This window comes from Amyelois transitella, chromosome 22 (assembly GCF_032362555.1).
Source record: "Amyelois transitella isolate CPQ chromosome 22, ilAmyTran1.1, whole genome shotgun sequence".
NCBI classification, from domain to species: Eukaryota; Metazoa; Arthropoda; class Insecta; order Lepidoptera; family Pyralidae; genus Amyelois; species Amyelois transitella.
Genome location: NC_083525.1, coordinates 6843696 through 6864601, shown reverse-complemented (window position 1 = coordinate 6864601; position 20906 = coordinate 6843696). Strand labels below are relative to the sequence as shown.

At 34.4% G+C, this 20906-nt stretch overlaps 1 protein-coding gene, 1 long non-coding RNA gene and 1 other non-coding gene across 15 annotated transcripts in view; 1 reads left to right on the top strand and 2 right to left on the bottom strand.

Moving 5' to 3' along the window:
• The window catches only part of LOC106129960 (uncharacterized), a 46012-nt gene extending 27516 nt beyond the window's left edge, over nt 1-18496 (bottom strand). For 7 of the 13 annotated variants that reach the window (XR_009657333.1, XR_009657341.1, XR_009657334.1 and 4 more), the window contains exons 1-4: nt 11608-11707; nt 10746-10801; nt 10248-10432; nt 9534-9903 (exon numbers count right to left, since the gene is read on the bottom strand). Coding sequence is in view for 4 of the 13 variants with exons in the window: in XM_060950721.1 (XP_060806704.1) it covers nt 9534-9903; nt 10248-10432; nt 10746-10801; nt 11608-11619 (623 nt within the window). In the remaining 9 variants the exon portion in view is untranslated. Of the gene's footprint in view, nt 1-8911; nt 9093-9533; nt 9904-10247; nt 10433-10745; nt 10802-11607; nt 11708-18323 lie in introns of those variants that run through there. The other 6 variants (XR_009657336.1, XR_009657340.1, XR_009657337.1 and 3 more) reach the window with 4 other exon arrangements.
• Trnac-gca (transfer RNA cysteine (anticodon GCA)) lies at nt 10472-10543 on the bottom strand. The gene has a single exon. It is a non-coding gene; the product is annotated as a tRNA-Cys (tRNA).
• Nucleotides 11730-14809, top strand: LOC132903181 (uncharacterized). Its single transcript, XR_009657342.1, has 3 exons — nt 11730-11852; nt 12219-12277; nt 14744-14809. It is a non-coding gene; the product is annotated as an uncharacterized LOC132903181 (long non-coding RNA).
• Nucleotides 18497-20906: the final 2410 nt, after the last annotated feature.

Sequence of the window (20906 nt, the reverse complement as noted above, 5' to 3'; positions counted from 1 at the left end):
TCAGTAGGTAATTACGAGCCGTCTGTATGGATGTTTGTGTGGCTGAGTCAACCTGCTATAATTGCATGGCACGTAGACGACTATTCCATTAGTCTCTACACTGCTTGTTTAGAACTCAATTTAAAAATGCAAATAGGTACCTATGTGGATTCCGGCGTACGCAGCTAAGGGGTTGAAAATGGGGTGACACAAGATTCAAGATTAGAGAAAGACAGAAAGATGAGACAAAATCTTCCTGGGCTGTGCGTTTATGTCAGTCAGGCAGTTTCCTTTAAATTAATTTTTTCATTGACAGATCAGCTGATCAACCAATTGATACGGGAGAATAAACATTTTTTTCGCTTTTTGTTGTATTGTTTTTTTTTGGAATCCCACTCAGTTTCATCGTCCAAACATGCCGTGTGAATTACCTACCTAACGAATAAAAATTAACTTATAGATTGAAAATTCTTTGGAAGGTATGTTCTTACTACCTATGTTACCTGTGCAAATATTAAACATTTTTAACAAATGCAATTAATTTTACTGCTAACGTACTTACTATCTATCTATTTAATTTCATTTTGCATACAACAGATCGTGACCACTGCGACGAACAGTGGATTAGACTCAGAAAAGAGGAATTAGCCTAGCTATAGCTAGCGATGATGGGATTTCAACAAACTTGGGGCGTTTCTGTACCTATACTATATTTTTCTATACGTGTTACGTTAAAGGTCTATGAGGGTGGCTGATTGAATAAACTTTAAAAGAAAGAACACGATACTACGATGTGCTTGAATCAGCTCTTTAGCATAATATTATTTAAAAGATAAATAAAATACCTAGGTATTTTAGCTTTATTTCGCTTCTTCATAATATCAACAGATATTCCAGTTGTTTTGCCGATAAACGAATTCTCGAGCTCTTCTTAAACTGACTATATCATGGGATTATATGTAAATCAATCGCAAAGATCACAGGCTTCAAGTCTTTAAGACTCGAATTCTGCATTTGTATATAATTCCTTAGTTGACAATTCCAATCTGATACAACTTAGGTCAAAAATCAATTACCTTTTTAAAAATAAAAGGCTCCTAAAATAATTAAAAAAAAAAACGTTTTATTGATTAGCCGCCACGCCACACATCACTCATCATAGATATGCGTCCAGTGCCTACAGCTATAGCAACTATAGACTTGGCCACCCTAATGCAAATGGCTCCCCTTATTTAACATTTTTACCTAGCCGGCCATACTGTCTCGAACAAAGGAGTTTTATTCTATTAGCACACCTTCGTGGGGTTGGCTTTTTTGTATGATTTTTATTGCACTGGGTTTTCCACGCGGTTTTGTTCATGATGGGTCAAAGTGGTAGCAAATAATAACGAAACGACACACAAAATATAGGGGCAATGAATTAACGATCTCGCTTTTAATTTTAAAACTAGCACGGGTTTTGCTCCTGTGAGAATTTTCATAAAAAAGTATTATAAAAATCGTCCCAGCGTCTCATCCTCAAAAACATCACAGACGATAGGTAAAATAAAAGAGATTTCATCCAGTAAGGATAGGACTCCACGTAAAGTGAGATAAGGAGCGGAAGATAGATTTAATTTAATGAGTAAAATTGACAACTATCAACCAATTTAAATAATTTCACATAATTTCAACGCAAGAGTGATTCAATTGAGTAACGTAATTAAAAAAGAAACTTTACCCACTCGATGTACAAATAGAACAGATTGAACACAGCCCTCCGAAGCAAAACTTCATTTTTTTTTAAATTCAATCGACTGCCGCTGTCACACCCAACCAACTAGTGAATCAATTACTGTTTAGTGGGGCCCCGTTAGTGAACACAATCACGCACATATCCTCACATGCTAATGTGCTCATTTATATGGCAGAAGCCCGGCGGAAAGACTAGTTTTGACGGACGGACAGTAGTAGCTTAATATGGAAACCATCAGAATAGGCTATTTGACAAAGTTCTAAAAACTATTTTATGGTATTTATTTATTTATAAGGAGCCCTACAAAAATACTTTTCTGCCTTTATTACAGCTATTTTATTAAAAAATCGAAAAAGAAAATGAAATATTCAAATATGCCGCCAAAACGCGACTTTTAGCAATATGGCGGCCATGGCATGCAGTGACGTAAATCTCGTGTAAATATCATACAAAGCTTGTTGGTGTTTCGAAAAGTTTTGATTTTCTCTTGTTTTATTTAACTTGTGCCACGTCATATGTGTGAAAATTATTAAAATGAGTTCCTATAAATATTGTGCAGTGCCTGAATGCACTAATACAACAATAAAATCTCCTACGAAACTGTTTTTTTCTATGCCGATGGATTTGAATATTCGCAAGAAGTGGTTTCAGATCATGATCTAAGATCAGTGGTTACCAAGATATACTTACATTGATGTTTTCACATTCCTCAGTTCGGCAGCATAGAAATCTGGATTGTCTTTGAAGAAGACAATCCAGATTACTTCTTCCAACCATTATTGCGTCCACTTTTGGTAGGTTTCGACTGTCAGCTTTCGCGGAATTGGTTACCATTATTAAATACCTATGTTATCTGAGTAATCCTGAGCGATCAAACACTTATAAAATCTTGAAAAATAATAGCGAACACTAAGGAACGGTACGATCCACAGTCTGTTTATGGATAATTGACGTCATAATAGAAATAGCCATCGTTTTTAGTCACGTGACAGCTGCATATAAAAACCTAATTTTCTGAGACGGATTTTGTTTAAATAATGCAATATTTTTATCTCGCGTTATTACAAATCGCTCCAAAAAAATAATATTATGACTGATGACATAAAAGAAATGTATATTTTTAATACAGTCAAATAGCCTATTTTTCGTAACTTATCGAATTAACTTTCTTTGATGAAGTACATTTCACGGCGCAAAAGTGGCTCCATTGGGGATTTAGTTGTGCAGGCAAAAATTTAAAGGTATCCCCGATGATATGAACGGACCAAATTAAGGCTGCACCAAGCAGGACAGGGTGTCCACGTAAACTCGGGAGGAATGTGATTCGAAAAGAATAGCGACTTATTACTAAATTTACTTCAACCAGAAGAGAGAAAAGAGTAATAAAAATCGGGATTTTAAGCTGTTGAATTATTTTAACGTTCGACGTTCTTAATTTCTTACTAACTTCTAACGGATTAAAGGTAAAATCTTGTAATAAACTATTTTTATTTAATTTAATTCGTGGATGATAATTTTTTTTAAAGCATCATGTCTCACATTCTTCACTACTGATATAGCTTTATCAGAGGCTATGATTTTTTCATTTTTGTTGTGAGATAGAAATGTGTGGTAGGTAACTACATAATGCCGATGCCTATCTGAGAAAAATAATGTGTAAATCCAAAAATATATAAATCTTTTCAATGCAGTGAGATACATACATAACATAGGTATCATGTTATCTGCTGCAAGATATGACATCAGCGACTTTTTACAGATTTGATAATGACGATCGATAAAAATAAATGTATGCGCAAAACAAAAATTGGTTGTCACTGGCCAACTGCTTTTTTTACAATCAACTTAAAAAAAAGGTTTAATTCCGATTTCATAGCCTTAATGGCTTTGTAGGTTATTTTATTGGACAAAGATGACGTAGCGTGGGATCTTCTTCGAATTCTTGCTCCACCGTTCCGCTAATTAATTAGGTCGCCTGAAAGATATGTTTAAATGAATTCGATAGGGCAGTTATTTTGAACCAGCTGAACCAATTTAGCAATCTTTGATGTAATCTCTTATTAATTTCTCTAGATAAGGTCTTCCTACCTGACCTTTCTACTTTTCGATCACAGAATAAAGAAATTACAACTATACTTTGTATTCTATGCTCAAATCATCACGGTCATATGCGAATCCTCCTCCTCCTGCCAAATCTCTCCCGGAGAGGTCTCAAGCGAGACAAATTGGCTTGGTATGATTGGTCTTTCCTCAATAGCCAAAACAGGAAAAGTGAGTTGCGTATTCTAGGAATGTAAATATAGGTATAATCTGTGCAACATCGGCGACCTCCGTGGGCCGCGGCCACGGCTGGCCGTTCACCCCGCGGCAGCCGATCGTCCGGAATCGGCACTTAGCCGATCTATCGGACCGAATCAATCAAAAGACCAATGCTACTGTATTTTTTATGGCGGCAAGCCTGCAAGATGGCGACGTAAGTAGGTATGGAAAGTGCCCATTTAGATATTAAGATGGCTGTATTAGGTCATATGGCTTTAACAAGACTGTAAAAATCAGATAGACATCGCAAGGACACCAAACTTGCACTCCTTAGAATAATTGATGATAAAATATTAATTTATTTAAAGTTTATACGATTATAGGAAAGTGACATCTTATGCTTAGGGCTACCCTAAATTTCTTAATTTTGAGGACATTTCTATGGATTTTTTGCGCCCATGTTTAATATGGGTAATGGACAGAATATGACAACTTTTTTTTCATAAGTTATTTTAATTTCAGTGTTCATAGTTTAATTATCTTTCCTTGGTTTTTTTTTTACATAAAATATGCTTGTTGCGTGGCTATCTATCATTCATACTTATTCAAGCTTTTAACAAACCAAAGGCTCTCCTATAAATAGCGCTGTGTCAATGACAATAAACAAATACCTATATTGACAAATGCCTCGCTAAATGTTAGTATGTCATGTGGAACATATGCTGGCGTATTTGAATAGGCTATGTCGATGCATTTACTTTCTCTCTTTGACAGTTCTAAAACTTAGAAATAACACTCAATATATAACACAGGTCTAAGAATTAAAAGCATGGATTATTCCGTCAGGATATCAGTTTTTTTAGAACGACTTGATGTTAAATTTAAAAATAACGGTTTGTCTTATCTTCGTTACTATTTTTAATTTGAACAGACAGATTCGTAATTAAGTTATAACATTGTAACCTACTTTGATATAATCTTGTGTTCTAATTGTATGGTAAAGTTTACGTAAAAACAATTTTATCACTACTAAACCGCGACTGTTTAAAAACAATCTAAATTATATGAACTTTAAGACTCATCAGAAACAGTGGAAAAACGGGTCACGTGGATTTGTTGTGTTATGATTACAATGAAATGAATGAAGTTAAGCATATAAGCTTTATCTGATATTATGCAAGTTGAGTAAGACTATGTGCTAATGGTGCATGCAATATTACAATCTCATATTGCATATTTCATTACATGATTTGAATGCACCCGTATTATATGTAAATCATGTGCATTAATTTCGATTATGGAATATCTAAATTTGGATTGCTTTTGGATTTCCCAAAATCTAAATATATTGTTTTGTTCTATTGGATTTACTCAATCGAGAAGCGTAGTCGTAGGTGTGCCCCAGGCTCTTTTCCGGGAGGAGACGACGTTGACGAGACTCTATGTTATACAACGGGGTATATCGGTTTATACATTATGTTTTTCTTTCAATTAAAGTAGGTTTTGGCTGTATATTTTTCTAATCTCGTATCTCGTAAAAAGGATATTCTATTTAAATTATTAAAAACATTTTTCGCGCCCGAAGCTGAAATTCATTCTGAAGTCCAGTAGGGAATTGCAATTAAATTTAATTTTAAATAGTTCCATAAGATAGGAAAATTATAAGCAGACATACCAACGCACAGAGAGAAGGGAGAAATAAGACTAAGGTGCAAGTGCAAGCGTTTAGAGTAACAATTTCTGAAGCTGGCTGAATACATTTTCATAATAAAATATAATTTTACACACTCAATTTCCATGATTTATTTCTGTACATGTACTAGAAATATTAAAAACTTTAGTAAAGTTAATTATAAGAAAATGTAAAGTTGTTTCATAAAGTTACAACAAAAAGTAATTGAATGGATTTAAGACTCTCAAGTCTACAAATTATTGCACATTTTTATAAATTATCATTACTGTTGATCGATTTGTTATTTAAATTATTCATAAACCCAATTGATTAATCACATGTGTGACTGCATGAATAACACCAGTCTGCGTCAACCAAGTTTGTAAATAAGAAAAGCTTTGGCGCCAAATTCAGGGTTGTCAGTTACATTTGTGAAAATATTTTTACTTAAACCAATAAACCAATTTACCCAACCGAATAAGCTGCACAACCTAATGAACGTTTTTTTTTTAAATCTAATGGAGGAAACACCAAGATTTATTTTTCATTACTATTGTATAAACTATTAGGTAGGTACTATGCAACCCCACGACGTGGGTAATATTTTTGTGTTGTTTGCATTCACTAGCCCTCGCATGACGAATAAGCGATATTTGATAACATATATTTACACAAGTGCCACCCAAGGCAAGTGGTTATTTTACAATAACAAGGTTAACCGGTCGTTTTCATTTCACAACTCAAAGAAGATACAATTAATAGTGTTTCTGTCGAGATCCTGTACTCTTTTTTCTCTTGGTCATATTGCATTCTATTCTCGTAGTATTTTTAGAACTGCTCCCCTTTTTATTCCTAAGGGGCGACTTTTCATGGCATTTTAACACAGTGTATCCAAGCGTTCAAATAAGACAATTATTTTTAGGGAAGTAAGTAGAATTTTCGAACAGGCACCTTTATTACAATTATTAAAAAAAATATTTCTACGACTACAAAAATACTAAACACTATGACATTCGCATTAATGTTTCACATAACAACATATATTAAACAGATTTTTAAAAGTCATAAATCAAATGTCGACATTGTGTGACCAACTCAATTCATTTCTAACGAAATGGTGTAACTACCAGACTTCCTTTTTCATTGAGATTTACCAAATCTATATTTTTGTTGTCTTGTAGGTCTATATTATTATACTTTTGTAAGAAGTTACGCTTTTGTGAAATTCAAGGCTCAGTCTTTAGTAACAAATCGATCTCAAGGGATTTTTTGTTTCATTGTGATAAAAGAACCTTGTTATTATGCTTTTGTTTACTTAAATTCACTTTCATTACTTCTCTACAAGTTTTGTTTATTCATACCAGAATGTTACTGACATCTTGAATATTCACCAATTATTTCTTAATTGTTTTCTACAGTCATAGTTTCTTAGATATATTATATCACAAGGGCTTTACCATAATTTCAATAAAACCATCTTAATGTTTACAGCAACACCGCTTTAGGCACCATCACAAAACATCTTATTTTATTTCCGTATAAATACAATAGGTTAATTTCCATGAAAATTCTCACAGTAATATCATTATCATGATAAGCATCAAAGGTTTTTTAATCTGTTCATTACTGCGAAGAGTCCTTAAACACATTTTATTGAGCATGCAAAATATGGTCACTGATGCGAAAGCCGTGAAAGGTCAGCTTCATCAATCAAAGATGATTAGATAAAACTGTTTTAGAAATTCACTGTCAAAGTTCTGTATCATGATAAGATATTTTTTAATGTAAAGATTTTTCCAAACGTGATGCACTAAGATATCTTTCAAATTGGATGGAATTAATTTTAATTCTTTCCATTTTATGGCAATACTTAAAATGTTTTCACATTTTCTTCTGTCCGCGTTTGAACTGGTTATAGCTCTCTAAATAGGTATATCATCATTTAATAGCACATAAATTCAAGTAGGTAGGTACTTAAAATTTGCACATTCAATAAATCTTAATTCGACTTGACGTTATCGGTCAATGTTGACATTTTTAGAGATAATAAAAATGCATAATTTTCCTCCGTTCGTTTTATAAACGTTTAATTTAATGTAGGTGTGAGACACTAATCCTAGTGTCACTTCATGAATCTGCATTTATATTTCCGACCTATGTTCATAAATATTAGCTTAATCATGTAGCAATCATTATGATTGATTTTCTATTAATATAACGAGATAAATCTTTGCAAATGTTACTTAGAGTCGCTTACTTTCAAAATTTCATACGTCATACAAACATGCGAGTCAAAAGGCATAGTAGGTAACACTAAGCTGTAATCAAAATAATTGTTTTTAAATTGAACATTGTATGTAGCTGTGGGCGAGTGGGTAGTAACAAGGATCGAAAACGGTTGCACAACACTTTTACGGTTATGTTATGGGGGTAAATAATGGCATGGTCAATGACAAATTTAATGTCGCTTGAATTTGTTGCATGTGTCATTATTTATTATATTTATTGAGGTAACCTTCGTTTGATGTCAATAAGTTGTGGTCACTTTGACGAAATCTATTGTATTATGAGGTTGTTCTTTGATTCACTTAATTCTTTGTGAGATTGGGTAATTTGAAAGGTCCTACTTAACATAGTCACTTGCGTTATTACGTATCTAAATCCTAAAAATATACCTACTCACTAGTAGATATATTTTTAGGAAGGTAGGAAATATCTACTATCTTTGCCCGCACAGACGGATTAATTTAGATAACAATATTGACAACAAAATTTTTGGTCACCCTAGTCAAAGAGTAAAATGCAAATTCTAACATATCTGAATATCCTCCATCAATAAGGTTTGGCGTAGTTAGGTAAGAAGGTACCTACGTACTTTGGTCACTTCGTGAAACAACCAAGTTAATAAGTTTAGAAATTAAGGTAATGAAGCGGTAAAGTAGGTAAATGACAGTCACATTACGACAAGAACACGCAGGTACGCTTAGTCCCTTTTTTGTGAAAAACTTCATGTAGTTGTACAGCCGTGCAGTGTGTCTGTCAAAATAGAAAGCGCATAGGTATTAACCCGTTCAAAATGTTTAGCCCGAAATTAAATATTCTCTGAACAATACGTGTAATTTTAACACTTTCACATCTCGTGTTTCAAGTCGTTCATAGGTCGATGTCTCGCCCTCACTTCGTAAATAAGAACAATAATTGTCTTAGGTTAACACATCTGGCATAGCGGGAGCTATGTAAATGCACGTATTACTAATCACAAGTACCTAATTCCGATCAACAGAATAATACACGTCACAAAAATGCACAAATTAATATTACACCACTATCAAAATCTTGACAAATTTCGTTTCGTTACAAAAAGTTCGAAAAAAAAGAAAGTGATGCCCAATCGCCGGCCGACAGGACGTTCGCGGCCAAAGGTACCAAACAAACTTGCTTTGCTTGCGTTGCCGTATTGCCATTCTCAAACTTGATGGAGCGAGATGGAATGTCACCTTTTCCGCTCCATTTTAATACGATATCAAATAAAAGAGATATAACGTTGCCCAAAGCAGTCAATTCAAAACCAGTCACGTTATTTAGACGGATAATACCACGATAAAAATCCCACGTGAGCGAATAGAACAGCAACATGAACCTTGTTGGGAATGATAGTGTGATAAAAGGAGATAGATATGTGAACAAAAAGTGTTCATCACGTGTGGCAATGGTGTGTATTGAAAAATAAACTTTAAATGCATGTGTTAAAAAAGTCATTTTCATTTTAATGAAAACGAATTAACATTTTTAAATTATGATCTTATTTGGCGCGGAACTTTAAAAACATATCGACCAGTGCATCATCAAGTTTAAATATGAAAAATAAAACTAGAATTTACGACTCACCTCAACGGCGTCGGTGGTGCTGGTCTCCTGAAGGTTTTGATATCATTTGCATTTGTCCAAACGTCATTATTGTTGATATTCTTCGTCAATTTCACGTTTTTTTCGGCTACTTTCGGTTTTAAAGATGGCGGCAGCAGGCTATCCGATGGATTGAGAATGTGGGACTTTTTCACAATTTGTATGACTGAGCTCTGTGTTTTCAGTTCATGTCTGGGAGTTCCTGGAGTTATGGATCCCCCTGGGTCTGGTGCTGATGACTTGACCCTCTCAGGACGTTTAGGGTCAAGTGCAAGTTTCGTAGGTCGCTTGACAGGTGGCTTCGCAAGATCTGCCCGTTTTAGCTTTACTTTTGTAGACGATTCTTGTGGAGCTAGTAGGAAACAAATATAAAATATTTAGTTTTATTACCAGATACATATGTAGGTAATATAGGTAGGTAATATCAGGTAGGCTGGTACTTTCATTTAGTACCTAAGTAGGTACTACCTAACAGCACTTAAGCCGTATGGTTACAAGTATAATTACCAATAAATAAAATTAAGTACCTATAATCATTATTTACATAGATTTATATTTATTTTTATTTATTTTATTTACACACAGATCCTCAGTAAGTGTGGACCTTGGGGTAGTAGAGATAGTTAAATTTTATATAAGTAATTTTAGCCATTTTCTATTTTATACGAGTAAAAAAATGTGTAAATAGGTAGGTACCTGTCCGTGGTCTATTTCTAGTAATAGGCTTAGTCTCTGCGCTGCCTATCTTGGTAGTTTCCTCGACGTAGTCAACAGATGAGGCGGTGGGTACCGCTTTGCTTCGGGAACTAAATGTAGCTTTAAAAAAATTCGCAGAGAAACCTTTGCTTCGAACTGTTGGGGTAGTTGGTAGAGAAAGTTGCCTGAAAAAAAAAGGAGAAATAAAAATTAAAATTAGTTCCAGGGGACACCCGGGTTTGAACCGGGGACCTCTCGATCTGCAGTCGAATGCTCTACCACTGAGCTATATCCCCGTTGACGAGTACAGCGAAAATAGCATTCAATTACTAACACAAAGCGCCCTCTACAAGAATTGAAAGTACTTTAGTTTATTCTCATAGATGGCGCAAAGTGTCTGTTTTAGAATAATTATTACTCACATGTATGTACCAAATTTTTTGTATGCATAGTTTTACTTTCAATACTTTTTATGCTATATTTTTGATGCATACTTACTGGTATTTATTATTGGAAGGCACCACTGGTGCCTTCTGCTGCATAACCTCCTCGATCTGTAACAAAGAAAAAAACGTATGTAACAAATTTTTTGTATCATTTTTTATATTCGCACTAAACGTTATAAAAGTAGCCTAAATTTTTGATATATCTACCTACCCCTCCGGGAAAGAGGCGTGATATGTGACGTATATGTATGTATGTAAATATTTGAATTTCGAATAAGTATGAAGCCACTTTAAAAAGCTGTTTTGCAACCTCTGAAAATAATGTTTCAGTCATTATGGGCAGATCGTACCTATCAATCGTCCTACCATTACAAATCAGAGGATGTTAGGGCTCAAGAACATCTGGTTGCTTTGTTTTGAATACACTACCTAATTAAATGAGTAGAAAACCGTTTATTAAAAAGTGGCTTTTCTACTAGTTAACTAACGGATTATGTAAAGCAGCACAAAATTTACAGAAAGACTTGAATGCAAACAAAAATTAACAAGCTACATACCTACCTAGTTTATAAATGATTTGGCAATAGTACATTCATACCTACATATTATATCAACTATATCCCTTGCGGGGTAGACAGAACCAGCAGATTTCAAAAGGCTGATAAGCCACGTTCAACTGTTTGGCATACGATGTAAGTATTTATGTATATTCAAAGCAATCACAATACTAAATTAGGTATTTGGTGTTTTTAAATAAGACGTAGGTAATCTCACTTGGTCAATAGCTTACAATGATAAAAAATCAACACAAAGAACAATCCCATTCAATATTAGTAAGCTGTTGTATTTCAAACAATTTCTATGCCAATAAAAAATATATCTTTCTAGATGCTCTATGCTATGTTAGTACTTACAATACCAATCATTTTCCAAAATCTACAAGATCACAATCACTACACTCTTTCGATTAATATCTGACGCCGTGAGGATTGATTCTGAATGCACTTCTATTCCTTATCACTAATAAACCTTTATTATCTTAATTGATTAGCACGATAAAGTAACAAGCTGTTTTATAAGTCATTTTTTCATACTAACGCATTTAGAAAGTGACATTATTACCAGAGCTAACTGATCAAAAGGAGTATCTCTAATACAAGTAGGTATATTCAAAATTATCTTTCAGAGTGTCCTATATTTATAAAGTGTTATATATTTTTTTAAATAAAACCATACCATTTTTACCATAGATGCCGCACATACTTATACACGTCACGTAGTAATCTTTACGGGGAAGACAGAGCCAACGCTGATTGTATGAAATGATGATATTGAGATTCAAATAGTGATCGGTTGCTAGTTCATAGTCTAAAAGAAAAATCTCAAATTTTTGACGGGTTGCTAGTGCATTCCCAAAAGAAGAATCTCAATTTTTTTCTCGTTTCCCTTGATTGACCTGTACAGTCTGCACGGGAACAAGTGACAGAATAGCTTGTTCGAACTATGTTTTTTTTTTCGCTAACAGACCAGCATGGAAGCTGTCTCTTGCACTAGATGACTATCATCTGCACAGAATTATTAATGGTAAGAACTTATGAAATTAGTAGGTGTACTCATAGTACATTCTAATTCCATACATAGGTATATATGGTCACGTCTTCATCCCTTGTGGGGTAGACAGAGCCAACAGTCTTGAAAAGACTGATAGGCCACGTTGAGCTATTTGGCTTAATGATAGAATTATGATTCAAATAATGACAGGTTGCTAGCCCATCGCCTAAAAAAAGAATCCCAAGTTTGTAAGGCTATCCCTTAGTCGCCTTTTACGGCATCCTTGGGAAAGAGATGAAGTGGTTCTATTCTTTTTTGTATTGGTGCCGGGAACCACACGGCATACATTCTAAATCCATGAGCGATGATTCGACTCGACCGCCACCAAAGGGAAGATCTTCCGCCAGGCTAGGTGTTATCAATCCTCGCTCCCGCTACAGCACCATTCTTGGGTAAGTAGCACTTTAATATGCATTTATACTACACGTATTATTCTTATGAATAAAATTGTATTCACCACAACAAATTGATATTCTCTCCGCCTTCGCACTCCCGTCCACATTGTAAATGATTAACGTGGGAGTTAACTATGTTATTTTTAAAACATATACCTTCTCGTAGGCAAAAGGCGAAAATAGTAAACTTATGTCATAAACACATTGGACACCTTGCAGTCAAAAACATCAGATTAGTGAAAAAAAAATGTAGTGAATAAATTGACCAAAAAGTCTCAATCTTGCTTTTTTAAACTATAGGTACTTATAAAAATGAATTCTCTTACTTATTGAATACTTATAAATTTATTAAAAAATCAATTTCAACCAAGGAACAGGTTTATAAACTTGGGATTTTTATCTTTTAGGTGATGGGCTAGCAAGACCAACCTGGTCACTATTTGAATTTCAATTCCATCAATGACCATTCAGCTATTCAGCTGAACTAGAGCCTTGCAGTGTTTTCAAGACTGTTGATTCTGTTTTAGGGATGAAGACGTGATTGTATGTGTATTTATGTATGGATTTCATCAAATCGTAGGTATCTCTTCTACCTTTGTCACGCGTAACTAGGTATTATGATAGGTCCATTTCTTCTACCATTACATCCATTCATCCATATAATCACATCTATATCAATTGCGGGACAGTCTTGAAAGACTGGCAGGCCACGTTGAGCTGTTAGGCTTAATGAATAAAATTCAGAATCAAAAAGTGACAAAATAGTAATAGCATTTCTTCCTCACTTATTAATTGGAAAATTGACTGACCTTATGGCACCTGCGACACCGTAAACCGGCCATTGCATACCGAGATTAGTACATACTTATATCAATCGCGTCTACTCTCAAACAAATAATACAGCATTATGATATCTTTCGGAGGTGTGCTTTTTGCAACAGTTCGCTTATAACTCTCGCAAGGCATAGGAATCAGCGTTTTTATAAAAGGTATTGTGCCTAGCTGGGCCACGGGGCTTCGTTCCTGTCGGATTTCGGGATGAAAAGTATCTTATGTTTATTTTAGGTAATGTGCTAAATTTTCGCAAAATTTGTTCAGTATTTTTTGTGCGAAAGAGTGACAAACACACGCATCCTAACAAAGTTTCACATATTGAATTAATTAAGTAAATAAATTAATAAATAATAAAATTAATTAATTTAATTAATAATATTGTTAATTGCCATTGGCACGCATCGTCAAGGGTCCCAAAGTTACTGTTTAACTAATTTAAGTAACAAATATTTGTTCGCTTTAGTTTATAAATTGGCCCACGGCCGCCTACACTGCACCCTTTGTCAAAAATAGCAACAAAAACATTTATTATTCAGTCATTGATCCCTTATGAAATCATTTCATCATTAATATTCAAATTTAACAAAACAGAGCAAAGTGTCATTTGTAGCAGCAATTTATTACTCTGTGCATGAGTGACGTACACTTCGCCTTTATATTGTAAATACCTAATGAATGAAATGCCCTATCTACGCGATAAAAAAGGTTTATGCCACCATGAGATCGAAATCCACAAGATAAGGATAGACGTATAAGAAAAGTATTTAAATAAGACATACAGAGATATACAAAGCGTATCCATGTAAAAATTATCACGGAAAAGACTTATAAACTTAACTATTTGAATCTCAATTCCATCATTAAGCTTTAAGCTTACAGCTGAACGGGACCTTTCAGTCTTTTCAAGACTGTCCCGTATCCCGTAGGAGCTGTAGACGTTATTTTAAGTATTTAGTAGTTTTAAGGACTTTCTTAAAAAAATATCTGCATTTATAACCAATTCAAAGATGTTACGTCAGTAATTGATAAGGATTCTCATTCGGGCCTCTCGTCCATGGGATGTTTTCAATGTCGTCAAATGTTATCATTACGAGATAAGATACAATTTAGAGCAAGGTTGTCCCGTTTTCATTTGTCTACGAAATGAGGTGTCGATGTGTGTGTGTAAGTTACGCATTTAAACCCATATTCAACTTGATTATCATTTCAGCCGTCACTGCTGAACATAGGACTCCCACCTCGCTCTGCTGGAGGCGACCTGCATCCGACGGAATTCACCAATTCTATCAAATTATCTAAATCTAATGTAGCAAATTTCCATTGCATTTTTTTTATTGCTGAAGTACTTATACAAAATGTAACGGAAATGTTGTATCTTTCCGAACAAGATCGGATAAACTAGAGTCATATTTTCTCCTTAATTCCTTGTAGAAATTATTCAGCGTTTGGGCTGGTTCGATTCTATGCATATTGTTACCACCTTTCCCTGTATTGCGTACCTTATACTCTTGGCCCGTTAGACCCGTTTTCCCTCACCTCTCTGCAGAGGAGTTCGGTTGGCGCGTATCACCAGGATCCTGGATTGGGTAGGTCAGCTTCAAAGCTGGTCGGTCGAAGAGAACATAACATAGTGTGTGCCACCTGCTTCTCTTCCCATGCAAGTTGTAAAGGCAATCAATCTTTTAGGCGATGGGCTTGCTAGCTAGCAATGAAACTAATGTTCAAAACTCTGAAAAGAGTCATTACTTAGTACGTGGTCGCAAGGAAGCCGCGGTAGGCTTTGAATATATGCATAACACATTTTTATTCTTGCATTTTATTCCGCTGGCAGAAATGATAACAAATAATTTAAGTATTTTATTTTAGTAAATGGCGTAGTTATTAAAAAAAATAATAAGATTTGTAAGATTAATTTCTAAGTAGTAAATAAATATATAAAGATTTTAAGTTATAGTTAATCTTTTTTAAGTTATATATAAACCATTTTCGATTAAGTACCTACTAATTGTTAGTTACTCTCTTTGGGAATTGATACTTATTTATATTGTTACATATTACCTATAAGGAAAATAATTTTCACGGCCGAATTATTTGCAAAAGCGAATCGCAGGCTTATCCGGTAAAACATGGAATATTTGTAAATGACGCAAGTGCTATTGCCGTGAACAGATTAAATTATACAAGTTACTATTATAGCCAATAATGTTCTGCCAAAACGGGATAAGTTAATGAAGCAATTGGATATAAATCTTTTATTTTATTTCCATCTGATCGGTGTCTAAGGCCTACGCGGGAATAATGTCGTTAAAAGAAAGAAACTTAACGTACAGGCGCCAGCAAATAAACATGACCCCTTGTTTAAACGACAAGACGTCAACTTGTTTGTTGATTAAATTTATAAAAAAAAATTTGGTTCTTGGGGGTCATTCACGAATGTTGATAAGTCTTACCTTGCAAGAGGCAGAGAGCTTTTTTAATCAGCGGTTAATCTAAAAAAATAGGAAACTTAGACATAAAAAGTATAAAAGTTTGATAAGGGGATGGGAGTCGATTCACGAACGTTTATGAAACATGTACCTACCTTTGTCTTACTAGCTTTTAGCCGCAGCTTTGCCCTCGCGAATTTTGCGCACCATACAAAAGAATGCAGATTCCACGGACACTTTAGTTTTTACCGGGATGAAAAGTGAAAAGTTTCTTCAGGCTCTTAATTAAAATTTCAAGAAGAAAAGAAGAAATATTGTTTACCGGCTGCTTCTCTTATTGCGCCCATTATCCTTTTATCTGAATCTGAACGCCATCATTAAGCCATCCAGTTCAAAATAGATTTATGGGCTTGTAAAAATTGGCTCCGACTACCCCGTTAAGACTATTGAAAAGGAAAATCTAAAGGACGAGATACGGGTATGTGAGATAAAACATATTCATATTCTTAAGATTTTGTTGGCAACTAAGTAAAGGACCATAGTTACTTTATGCTCTTACCGCAATACTAAAATACCTACTTTTATTTTTGATACATCATAAATAGGCGATGAGTTAGCAACCTGGCATTATTTACATCTCAATTCCATCATAGCCATACAGCTTAACGTAGTCTTTTACGAAATTGTTGACACTGTTTACCCCGTAACGAATAAGGACGTGGTAATGTGCATCATAAATAGGACTTCGACCTTTAAAAGTTCTGCTAAGTCTGCTCCCAAACAGTTGCAAAATGTATAAATAGCGGAGAAACCGGGCCCACGGGATATTTCACCTGTCCACCGGAGATTAATGGCCGCCATATGGCACCATATTTACATATTTTGAATTGGTTGCACTAACGTATAGTTCATTTCTTTAGGTAGGTACTTAAATAAAGGTGATCTTCTGTCCTTAAATAAATCAGGTGATAACTACGCTTTTTAGTTAAAAAATACATTTCAAAACTAGCCGTTGCCCGCGATTGCTTTTGCCGTATAAATTCACTGACAGTATCAATACAACAAATCTTACCCCCTGTATTGCCCCCTCCTGTAGGCGGGGGGGAAAAATTGTATACACCTGAGAAAACCGCATTCAATTTTAAACATCACATTTTTGGCTTCTTATGCATTTTTGCTAATATCTTTAAGTACAGACATCGGTCACATACTAAGTACCTAACTGATTTTAAACTTTGGCGTTGTATCGTACCTTCTATTTATAAATCACAGTTTAATTACAAATACAATGATTCGAAACGTCCGAAATAAAATAAAGGTACGTTACATGTGCGCTTTTAATAGATACATGTATTATTTATAAATAGAACTTATAGGTTAATTTTATTATATCTAAATATATGGATTAGTAGCACTGAGGTAGTAAGTACCTAGTAGTTGATAGGCAGTAAGATAGTCATTGTTTTCTCGAAGAAAAAGGAGTTTACATTCAAAGCTAAAAATGGAGCGACTCCAAACCATAATCCAATATGAATTAGATTCCCGGCAAAGATTGTGTAGATTAAACGGGAGTCGTTACGTGTAAAACCAGACTTAACTCTATCCGAGGGTGGTCACAGAAACCTGGGCTCCTCCAGGAGAACGAAACCGGGACTAAGGCCAGGAGGATGAAGACTTGTAATGAGAACCGGATTTCTCGTCAAAATTTAATTTTGAAAAACGCAAATCAAATATTGCAATGTAAAAAAATATAGATATCAATTAGCATTAAGGAAACTTCTGCATTTAAAATAAAACAATTTTTACACGAGGTCATGGATGTTTTAAATTGCAACATTGTATTGTTAACAATTTTAAATTTCTAATTAGTAGCGAAAACAAACTGCAAGAATTTTTGTTTTTACTTTGGAAGTGTGTAGAAGGTCAGTAACATAATTTTTACGATAATGATGACATAAAATTACATACATTTTATTATTATATTTACTTGATATTCCTGTACATTTGAACCTTTTGGTGTAGAAACTTTTTATGATGTAGGATCGAGCTTCGTTTTTAAAGGCATACCATCATGAAGATATTCCTGCCACCGAATTGACCTTCTTAAATAAAAAAATAATAATAGACGAGTACTTTGCTCTTTAAGGTATAGTAAACGAGCAGTCAACGAAGAATACGCTAGTTCCAGTTGTACTTATCTACGTAAGAGTATGTACCGTTGTAATCATCATATCTTTAAAAATATCTTGAATGATTCTTACGTAAATAGGTACATTAAAACTAATAAAAGTCAAGGCTTTATGTAAAGAATACACATTACAATATCAAAAAACAAGCATTGGAGATGTATCAGAAAACACAAACCTCTCCGGATCGCCGGTGAAAGATCTTGAAAATCGCAATTTTGAATCACTTCACTTAAAAATTACACAAACACAAAAACTGCTATTTCGATTTAATTTTTAAATTAAACTTCAAAATAACCGTTACAGTTACGAGACGGCTGAACGTTATCAGAATTAGTCACGAACTGAAATCATTTGATACTGACAACGCATACTTAAATTCTGTAAACTTGGTATTTTTCAGATAACGCACCGGAATGTAAACAAGAAAACACTCGACACTAGAGCAATGTTTTCGCGCGAAATCTTCACCGTTTTTTTTTTTCTTGAAATAGTGGCCAGTATGTTTTAAAGTACTCGAATTTTTTTGACGCTTTTTTTTTTCTTTTTATCTTATTTTCGGTGTAAGTGCACCTGGCCGTTTCACGTATTGCCTGCCACTAAACTGCCGTGCCTTACATTGCGTCAGAGAAGAGCGGTGGGTGTGTAAGCCTGTACTCGCTAGATTTCAATGGTATCAATCGGCCTAGACAAGGCCTTTTCACAAAAGCAACAAGTAGGTCGGATCACGTTGGATTCCCCAAGTATTTCATTGATATGTGTTGTTTTCAACCTTCGTTTTTCCAGTAGGTAATTTCAATTTGGTTAATAACAATGTAGATAATTGTTCCTATTATGAGAAGAAAAAGAAGGTAAACAATGAAATGTCATCAGAAAATCATCAAATGGATCAGTGACAAAATTTTTATTATAAAATCATATAACTGAATTGTATCATGTTGATTTTGCCTTGCATTCATACCAAATAAAAGTACAAATTATCCTTTTATATAAAAATCTCGTGTCAAACTCTCGTGATAAACTCAGAAACAACAGAGCCGATTTCAACAAATAAAAAATATCTCTATTTTAATTGCTTAGACACAGCACCGCGTGTCTAGATTTCAGCCAAAGAGTTCACATAGTAAACGAAATAATAAAGGTAAGTATATCCTATTCCGATTTTTATGACTAAACGCAACTGGGTAGCGGTAACGGTAATCCCAAAAAATGGCTTGTAATTAAGTCTTCATTCACTAAACCTAAAATGAAATTTACGACCATCGCCGTACACCTACGACAGTTTGCGAAACCGAAACCGATACAGTACAACAATGAATGTCGCAACTCGCCGCAACGTACCGCCCACTAGTGTTGCCGAACTCGAAAATCTTATCGACACTATCGACAATCTCACTCTCATCTTTGCGTGTTCCCGGTCGCACTCCACAGCATATACCCGGGGCCGCAGTCTGCTTAAATAATATTTGCCCTGCAATCTTCTAAATAAAAGAAAAAAAATTACTGACATATCATCAACGCACAGCGAAAATCGCTGACTTCCATATGCAGGTTCCTTATAGGGTCTAAGAGAGAATCTTTCGAAATTTTTACGGGAATGGAAAATAACGCACTCTTGAATAAGAGTAGGTATTGATTTATACTGTCGATGGTATTGATTTCCAATTTAAGATATACCATAAATAGTTTTGCATAATCGATAATTACTGGTTTCGATAGTACCTACTGATAATGTCGATCCTTTTGTTTTTCCTACCAATAGACTATCGATAGTGGACTATCAGCATCACTACCGCCCACCCCGGGCCACGGACCGGGGCGGGACGAATGCTGAATCGGCGAAGGATTACCGATTACGATATTGACGATTACCAAAATAGGGAAGGTAATTTCGCAGGAAAGTAAATAAGTAATCAATAAAATTTTCAAAATGGGCAACCGTGTCTTCAATATAAATATCTAGCTCGCCTTCTTAAGGCATAAAGTTATTTAAAGTTTCTTATACGGTACTAATCCAAAATTCGCTCTTGGCCAGATTAATTAACGCACAGTCAAATCCTAAATTAATTTCACTCAAGGATTTTTTTAAATACCCACGGGAAAAGCTAGTTTATCGTTTAAATTTGAAGAAAACAATAAAAACTTTTTAAGAACAGTCTTCTCATTTTATAATATACTTTTTAAAGGTATTTTTTAGTAATCTTTTTATTACTACTACGAGAACTGGCTGGTTATAGCTTGAGAAATTAAAAACAGTTTCCTCAAATATTGTAAACGCTTAAAAAATTGCATTTGCATCGTATCGAGAACTTTCTTCTCATTTGAAGTCAGTTGGAAGAAAAAAAAAATAATATAACTAACTACTTGCATGTCTTCAATGCCTACTAATAAATATTTTGTTTCAAACAAACCCAGGATAAAAACTGGGTCAATGTCGAACTTTTGACACTTCATTGATAAATCAACAACTTTTACAGTTAAGAGGAACAAAAGGCATCTCTTAATAGACCTTATCTCAACGTAGTAATAGCTAAAAACAAGAAATAAATACAGATTTATATGCTGTAATATATACAAACGAAAGGTAAAATGGGCTTTATGCTTGGAGCTCAAAGTTGAAAGTATGTACGATGTAGGTATATCGATCATATCATTTATATCATTAGTGTGGCGACATCTCTACGCCACTCGTCACAACATACAATCAGCACATAACCAGATAAGGCACACTATAAGATAAAGTTTAGAGATTAAGTTAGAT